General features: G+C 47.0%; 1 protein-coding gene across 1 annotated transcript; it reads left to right on the forward strand.

Annotated features, from left to right (window-relative positions):
• Positions 1-3,188: 3,188 nt before the first annotated feature.
• Positions 3,189-7,067, forward strand: HEXIM1 (HEXIM P-TEFb complex subunit 1). Its single transcript, XM_081116088.1, has one exon. It carries the CDS (start codon positions 3,916-3,918, stop codon positions 4,993-4,995), a length of 1,080 nt encoding a protein of 359 aa, XP_080972214.1. The 5' UTR covers positions 3,189-3,915; the 3' UTR covers positions 4,996-7,067.
• Positions 7,068-9,267: the final 2,200 nt, after the last annotated feature.

A 9,267-nucleotide genomic window follows, 5' to 3' on the forward strand; every position in this document is an offset into this window, starting at 1 on the left:
TCCCAGTGACACTGGCTGCTGGGGCACTGAATTTATTTTTCTCACCACCTGGCAATCTCGGCCTTCCTCTGGTCAGCACCAGCCCTGTCGTCCAGGCAGTGCTGATGCCTCAGAGCCCACTGGCTATGTCCCCATCTGTGGAGGGCTGTAGCAGCCTTGAGCCCCCTGTAGCTGCCACCACTTGGGCCCCAGGACCTTCCTGCCCCTGGGTGAGGTAGAGGTAATTCTGAAGGCCCCTCCTTGGAGACCCTTCAACTCCTGAGTTACCTGGGTCAACCCCTGGCCTTGCCCACTCTCCCAGGCTTAGCCATCACTCGCCCCACTGGAAGCCAGGTCACTCTTTGACCCTCAGTCCTCAAGGCAGTATCCCTCAGAACAGACACATGGGCCTTGCTGCTCCACAGCTGGCCCAGGGTTATAAGCAGAGGCAACAGCAGGGCAGTGAGAGAACAGAATTGGTGCTGGGATGCAGGTGTGGGGCAGAAGCCAGCTCCACCACTTGCAAACATTAATTGTGTGACTTGGGCAAGACAAGATATTAATTACTCTGAGCCTGGGTTGTCTTGTTTGTGAAATAAGGATGATAATCTCTTTATCATAAGGCAGTCCTGGGATTTAAATTACCAGGACATATAAAATGCCTGGCAAAGGGTTAAAACTCAGCTGGGTACCTGGCCTTCTGTTTGATAGCATTCTAGAATTCTACAAACTATTAATTTGGGCACCCCTCCCCCAATATGACAAATGAGCCCATACAGCTGAGTCCTGCCCAGTAAACTGAGGCTGGGCTCAGCTATACCTTCCAAATCCCCTGACTGAGGGTACCCAACAGTCCTTTGGAGTCTGAAAATGTGGTAACAAATTGTAGTTCTCTGACTCCCAGTGTGAGGGGCAGTGCTTGCTCTGAGGAGTCTCCTGCTTGCCTGATGAAACAGCACAGAAGGCAGGCTTTTCAGATGGACCTGAGTTCTTGGAAGCTCAGGGAAAAGCTGGGATGGTCAATTTCAAAACATCTGGCTGTGCCCCAGAGGCACTCTTGCTTACCTCTCCCTTTGGGCATGCCATCACCACTTTGTCACAGAACCTCTCTTGAATTCCCAGACAAATCCCTTCTTTGGACATGATGCTTACTCTTCATAGAACACCCTTCTTTATGCCACTTTGCCTGAAAACGATTCATCCCTCAGAGACAGCCAGTAAATCACTTCCCCTTGAAACCTGTACACAATCATCAACTCCTAAGCAGCTTGGCTCACAGCTCCTATCTGATTTTGTCCCCTGTCATTTTGGCTCACTGTGGTTTGATGGCTTCTCTATACAGTCCACGAGCAGCAAGGATGACGTATTATTCATCATTGTGCCCTCCTAACAAATTGCTAAATGAAGAAATAAGAGCCCAAATTATGATGAGGCGGTTAGGAATGAAAAGGAACTAAATCCAGAGTCCTTGAGGAAAAAGGGAATTTTGCGTTTGCGACAAAGAAACACAGGGGTCACAAAGACCTTCACACAAGCTGGAATTGCCACTTAGTTGTCATGTGACCTTGGACAAGTCACTTAATTTCTGAGTCTTAGAGACTTCTTAGCTCTAAAATGGAGACAATAATTTCTATCCTTATTCGCTGGGCTGTGGTGGGGTCAAATGGCTCTGTGGTAAAAGCACATTATACGGTGAAAAGTGGTTGGAATGTCAGCCATTGCTATTAAGGAAGAAATAATAAGAATGGGTCACTGGGTGTGTGGCAAGAGGGAGAAGTTTGGATTAGAACAGATTTTAGGCCTAAGTGATTAGGACCAAGGGTTTGGGCTACTCCCAGGCCCTGTCCTTTGTTCAGAATCTGGAGAATTTTCTCAAGAACAAGCCTTCCCCCCCCCTCCTCATAAGTCTACCCACAGTCCTGGGCCAAAATCCCCCTGTCCCCGTTTTTGGGTAAAGCCTCCTCCTTAGGGAAGCCTTTGGCTCTGCTTCCCTCCGAGTATTGCCCAGGGCCCACTGATAAGGAAGAGCCTCTGTAGATGATACCTCCCTTCTCTCTCAGTGAGCCAGGGTTGATTATTTAAACTCATTATTAATTCGACCCCTCCCCAACAACGAGGCTCATCTGCTGGCGTGGACTCCCCAGTCCATCTCAAGAAATGCTCCTGGTGGGCTTTGAAGTGAACAGACCAAGTCAGCCCTAAGAGGCCATTTTCTTCTACAGAAGCTGAGGCCCCGGGGAGGCCTCTTTGCCCCGGGTTTCCAAGGAGTCCTTGGCGCCCGCCCAGCGCTTCCCAGATCCCGGCTGAGGAGAGAGGCTGTCTCGGCCCACCATTCTGCACTGGTCCCTGGGCCAGCGGTAGCCCTGAAAGGCTACACTGGGGCTGGGGCTCGGTCACTTTCGCCCACAGGTCTGGAAGCCAGTCCGAGGGTAGACGTCACTCGGGACTCGAACCTGCCTTCTCATCCTGTGAGGCCTAGTCCGAGGTTGCTGTGCTAACGCAGTCACACTGTCCCTTTAAGACGGCACTTTTTATTTTTCATTTGTTTACTTCTTCATGCGCTTTTCATTTTTTTTTACAAAATGTGTCACAATATCCATCCGCAAACGTCAGTCTCAGGCACTACCAACACGCTTTGAAACCATTTCTGTAATCTTAACAATCGAAAGTTACCAGCCGTGGGCCAACAGCTCTCTTTATAAGATTTAATTTTCTTTTACACCTTAGGAACTACTTTTTAGGAATAAACCATTTTTTGCTACAGTTAACAAATATTTATGACCTTTAGAACCATTCCGCTGAGGACAGAATACGATAACATGCTTTAAGACGCACCTTTTCATTAAAATATTCTGTGTGGGCCCTCATAGACCTTCGAATCTTCTCGTATTCCTCAGGCAGAATGGTATGGTCCAGAGCCCGCCCCACCTTTTCTGCATTGGTTTGCCTTCCTCCGAGATACGTGTGACTGTTGACCAATGGTCACTCACGTTTTTCCAGCGAGGGCTAAGCGATGGAGGGAGGTGGCCTGGAAAACGCCCCCTACGCGTCCTGGGGTTGGCTACGTCGCAAGGCGCGTGAAGACGGCGGGCCCGAAAGATGGGAACTACGAGTCCCAGCCTCCAGCAATGGGGACCCCGCTACGCATGCGCATGGGCGGGGTGGCCAAGCTTCTATATAAAAGCGGGCAGAGAGCTGGGAGGGAGCAGTTGGAAGTTGGCAGGTGGAGAGGCAGGTTGGGAGGGGAAGCTGGGAGGGGAAGCTGGGGGAGGAAGCTGGGGGAGGAGGCGGAAGAGGAGCTGTCGGAAGGGGGAGGAGGGAGGGAGGAAAAGAGGAGGAGGCGGAGGAGAACTGAGCTGAGCAGAGCATCGAGCCAAAGGGGAGATGAGTTTGTCTGTCCTCGGATAAGGCTCCGGCCCGGCCTAAGGAACTGGGAGCGCGGGTTGGAGCGACACTCGTGGAAGTGGGAGGTGGCGGCTCTGGGACCTTAACCCCTTGTGGGCTCTGCGGCTGGGGACTTAACCCTTTGTGGGTCCGGCCCCTCGGAGGCAGCGTCATCGGGTACTTTTAACCCCTTCGGGGCTGGGTTTAACCCATTGGACTTAACCTCATCTCCTAGCCCACCAATTCCTCCATTGTGGGGGCGCTCTGCGGGGAGGCTTGAGGCCGACCCCCTCCGCACATTACGCACTGTTTCTGCTGCTGCACCCCTTTGGACCTGCTAGCTGGTCGCGCTGTGGCGCTTAACCCTTTACTGACTTGAGCTCCCCCAAGTTGCAATTAGAGTTTGCTGACAGGACAAGCTAAAGGCGTCTCAGCAGGAACTGCCGAAGTGGATTCTGTTGGACATTTTTTTTCAAGAAAAGAAAAACCTTTTTTCCTCAAGGACTTAACAGCCAAAATTCTTCAAACTTTGAGAAGAGGACTCTTTTAGCCATGGCCGAGCCACTCGTGTCGGAATATCAGCACCAACCTCAAACTAGCAACTGTACAGGTGCTGATGCTGTCCATGAAGAGCGGAACCCCGATCGCCCCCCAGGCGCGGAGGAGCCGGTGCCGGAGGAGGACAGTAGGTGGCAATCGAGAGCGTCCCCCCAGTCGGGTGGCCGTCCAGGGCAGGAGGGGGAAGGGAGCCTGGAACCCCAGCCGCCTCCTTTGCAGACCCAGGTCTGTCCAGAACCTAGCTGCCTGGAAGCAGACGAGAAGGGCCAGAATGGAGACGATTTGTCCGCTGGCGGAGCATCGCCACAGGCGGCGGGAGGGGAGCCGAGGCCCGAAAATGAATCGCTCACCCAGCCATGCCACGACTCCGAAGCCAGCAAGTTGGGGGCTCCTGCCACTGGAGGTGAGGAGTCGTGGAAACAGCAGCAGAGACAGCTGGGCAAGAAAAAACATAGGAGACGCCCCTCCAAGAAGAAGCGGCATTGGAAACCGTACTACAAGCTGACCTGGGAGGAGAAGAGAAAGTTCGACGAGAAACAGAGCCTGCGAGCTTCGAGGATTCGAGCCGAGATGTTCGCCAAGGGCCAACCAGTCGCGCCCTATAACACCACGCAGTTCCTCATGGATGATCACGACCAGGAGGAGCCGGATCTCAAAACCGGCTTCTACCCCAAGCGGGCTGCAGCCAAATCTGACACCAGCGATGAAGAGTTTATGGAAGAGGCTGGCGAGGAGGATGGGGGCAGCGACGGGATGGGAGGAGACGGCAGCGAGTTTCTGCAGCGGGACTTCTCGGAGACTTACGAGCGGTACCACGCGGAAAGCCTGCAGAACATGAGCAAGCAGGAGCTTATCAAGGAGTACTTGGAGCTGGAGAAGTGCCTCTCCCGCATGGAGGACGAGAATAACCGGCTGCGGCTGGAAAGTAAGCGCTTGGGTGGCGGCGAGGACGCGCGTGTGCGGGAGTTGGAGCTGGAGCTAGACCGGCTGCGCGCCGAGAACCTCCAGCTGCTGACGGAGAACGAACTGCACCGGCAGCAGGAGCGAGCACCGCTGTCCAAGTTTGGAGACTAGACTGAAACTTTGGGGGGGAGGGGGCAAAGGGGACTTTTTACAGTGATGGAATGTAACATTATATACATGTGTATATAAGACAGTGGACCTTTTTATGACACATAATCAGAAGAGAAAATCCCCCCGGCTTTGGTTGGTTTGGTAAATTTAGCTATGTTGTAGCTTGCGTGCTTTCTCCTGTTCTTTAATTATGTGAAACTGAGGGATGCATTACTTTTCCTTTTAGAAGTTTTTTTTTTCTTATGTGTAAGTCATTTGACCAAGTTACAATGCATTTTTCTGTTAAAAATCCTCTCCTTAAAAGGATCTATAAGGTGGCCAAATCTGAGAACCATTAAATTCATTCTAGTTATAATAAATTTAATATTTGTAAATGTAACATAGTTTAAGTGTGATTTCTAGAGCCAATTCAAAAATAGTACTGATCTATGCGATTACATTCTGGGGGAGTAAAGAAATCATTAAATTTATTAGTTTGAAAAAAATCTTTAATGGGAGAATTTTCAATTTGCCGACTTTTCCCTTGAATTAATCTTAGTGTGCTACAATATATAGTTGACAAAATATAAAGATTTAAATAGCTTCAAATTTAAGTGTGCTTGCTTTCTAGTGCCTTGGTTTTCTTTCCTGATGTTGGAGAAATAAGCCAGTGTTGGATGTTTGGGGAGTATAAAGTAGCTACACTCAGAAGCTTAAAACTTAATTCTGCTTCTCAGTAGCCATTTATAAGTCTATTAAACAAAAATATAAATCTAATTTGGCAGTTTGTTAGACAACTGACAGCCTCATTTCATTCCTACAAGTAGGTTTTTAGTAATCTCCATCTCCCCCACCCCTTCCCCTTTGAGGCTGGAAGGAGTTCCTGGATGCCTGGAAGAGGCTCTTGGTAAACCTACTGCTTAGCGCAAGCAATGGTTGGATAACCTTTCGGGGCAGCTCTTTATGTTAAAATGTTAGAGGTAGGGGATATTGGACTTACGGAGGAAACGACTGTTTAGGGCATTCTAAGAACTTACCCTAATTGTCCAATACGTAAGTGCTCCCAACACCAAAAAGGAATAGGAGCTATCCACCTTTCCATGAGGGCTGACTAAAATTAGAAATGCCCCCTCACTGCAAATCAAGTATAAAGCTTCTGGTTAAAGAACTAACTCCTTGGGGGCCAAGCGGGAACCCTGCACATATTCCCTGTATAGCTGCTATTCTCAGTTTCCTAAACTGTGCTGGTAGCAGCAATTCTTGAATAGCTCTGCTCTTGAAAATGCAGGGAGGCCCTGGGAATTTCTGCGCCCAAATTAAAATAGTAAGAAATTATGATTGTTCCCTCCTGTCAGCCCATCTACACCTGCCCTGTTTCCTTAGGGCAATTGTACTACTCAGATCACTAGCACAGGAGTTCTTTAACTTGGGGCCTTAGAAACCATAGGGGGCCTTGGGGTCCACAAACCCCATAAATTTATATGTAGACTTGTGTTACATGTACATTTTTCCAGGGAAAGGGTTCAAGAGACTCACAAGGTTGTCAAACTTGGTTTAAAAACCCCTGCAGGAAAGGGAAAAAAGCCTCCTACTATGAAGCTTCCTTTTGTAGGTAAATGAAATAGTGGAGGGGGTGGGAACTTCAAGAGTGAAATGCACCTTATGATGTATAAGGAGCATATACAAATCAATGAATCAAAGGAAATTATGCAGGTCAAGACTGACTCAGGGCCCTCAGCTGGACTGAGCTGGTCCCTTGCCCTATTCTGGTAGATGGACCATGGGAGACAATGTATGATCAGTTTTTCCTTTGGCCTAAAATTTACATTAAATGTCTAATTTGAAATAGTTTTCTTCGTGTTTTTAATATTTCTTCTACTATGACATCATGCAGCAGTCCCAGAAACCCGGCTGCTTGGTGGAAGGACAGCAACACTGCCCTCTGGCTTTATAGTACAGAGCAGAAGCCTCATTTTGATTGCACTAGGATGCAGCAGTGATAACCTCTAATTTCAGAACCTCTTCTTAAGATGGATTTATGTATAAGAATCTTGTTTCCCCTATTAGTTTTGGATAGACTTTATAAAAATATTTACATCAGAAAAAATGGTACATTTTACTCTTAGGAGACAAAGGCAGTCCAGTTTTTAAAAATTTACAAGTAGTTTTAAGTAACTCTCATTATTTAATTTACTTTGAGGTATATGACTTCCTGAATTCTGCTTTCAAAGGCACTGGCAGTTTATTTTTTATTATTTTTTAATCCTCACTTGATATTTTTCCATTGCTTTTCAGAAAGAGTAGAAGGGGGAGAAAAACATCGATGTGATAGAAACACATCCACTGGTTGCCTCCTGCACACACCCTGACCAAGGCTTGGGTATGTGCCCTTGGCCAGAATCAAACTCAGAACCCTTCAGTCCTCTGGCTGATGCTCTAACCACTGAGCCACCCTGGCTAGGGCAGCACTGACATTTTACTATATTTATTGCATTTATATTCTTTGATGAGGTTTGTGTGAAATAAGAGTTTCTATCAACACTTTCAATATTGAAACACTTGACTAGCATATTGCTCTCAGGGCAAAAGACTCTTGAATTACCTATAGTAATGGGGGTTGTGATGACAAATGATCCTCAAGTCCACTCTAGTCTCTCACTAAAGTCCTCCTGCCAAACATTTCAACTGAGCTGCACAAAAGACCATGCTTACACATTAGCAATTTCAGTTTGTTCCCTTTCTGATCCTGGGGCCTTGGTATCCAGCCAGTGCTTCCCAAACTTTGAGACAGCTGGCTGGACAGCTTAATTCTCCTTTGAGTAAGGAAAACTTTTCTTAGGCTAGCCTATAACATAAAAGAGGCTCTCAGGAAATAGATTCCTTTAGATTTCAGTCTGAAGAGAAAAAGCCAGGGAGTTCCAGATTGGTTTAGTTCTGAAAAACAAACTAGGTATCTCTAAAGAGAGGAAACATGGTAAAAATTAGACCGGGCGCCCGGCCGGGCGTGGCTCAATGGTTAAAGCGTAGACCTAGGATCCAGGCGATCAGGGTTCGGTTCCCAGTCAGGGCACATGCCCGGGTTGCGGGCTGCAGCCGATCAATGACTCTCTCATCATTGATGTTTCTATCTCTCTCCCTCTCCTTTCCTCTCTCTGAAATCAATAAAGATATGTTTAAAAAAAAAAAAAAATTAGACCAGGCTAGGAGTCAACTAGGGTCCCAGTCATACCTTTAACATATACTAGCAGTGCAATCCGGGACCTCTCTCTCAAACTCTGAGCCTCTTTCATCAGCAACATGGGGCTATGGCTACTTTACATAACTATTAAAAGGATTAAATTAGTATGAAGATGTGCTACGCATGCATACAGCAGTTGCCCACTTGATTTTTTAAAAATCCTCATCTGAGGACTTTTTGAGAGAGGAAGGGAGGGAGGAAGAGAGAGGAGAGAGAAAAACATCAATCAGTTGCCTCAGGTACATGCCCTGACCAGGATTGAACCCACAACTTGATAGGTATTTTTAATTTTCAAATTTATAAAAATATAAATTTTATATAAATACAAAAATCTTTTGCTTGGGGAAATGTAAATAAATATATTTTATCCTAATGACTTCAAAAGTTAGAGAAACCAAAGAGTGAATCCAAGAAATAAAAAAAATAAAAATCCACAACCCAATAGTTTACCTTCAGAAGATCAAGAACTGGCTATATTTAGTCAAACATTAGGTAATACAATACAGGTGTCCCCCTAGCCACTTACACCCAGAACAGCTGGCAACAAATATTCACAACAGGGTGATGGAAAAGTTGGCTAGGGTAAAGACAGTACTTGCACCTAACTAGGTAAACTTTCATATGTATGTTTTGATTTTTGTAAAAAATTGTCACATTTGACAAGATCATTGGAATAAAGTTCCACTTTACTATTCTTTCTCACATAAAGTATAAATCATTGATGCTAGAATGAAAACTAATTTTTAAAAGAAAATGTCTGCCCAGCTGGTGTGCTCAGTAGTTGAGCATTGACCCATGAACCAGGAGGTCATGGTTCCATTCCTGGTCAGGGTACATGCCCAAGGTTGCAGGCCTGATCCCCAGTAGGAGGTGTACAGGAGGCAGCTGATCGATGATTCCCCCCCCCCCCCCAATTTATCTTTATTGATTTCAGAGACAGGAAGGGAGAGAGAAACATTAACGATGAGAGTCATTGATCAGCTGCCTACACACCCCCTACCCAGGATCAAGCCCGAAACCTGGGCATGTGCCCTGACCGCGAATCAAACTGATCT

The sequence above is a fragment of the Miniopterus schreibersii genome (assembly GCF_964146895.1).
Source record: "Miniopterus schreibersii genome assembly, chromosome: 16".
In the NCBI taxonomy this organism is placed as follows: domain Eukaryota; kingdom Metazoa; phylum Chordata; class Mammalia; order Chiroptera; family Miniopteridae; genus Miniopterus; species Miniopterus schreibersii.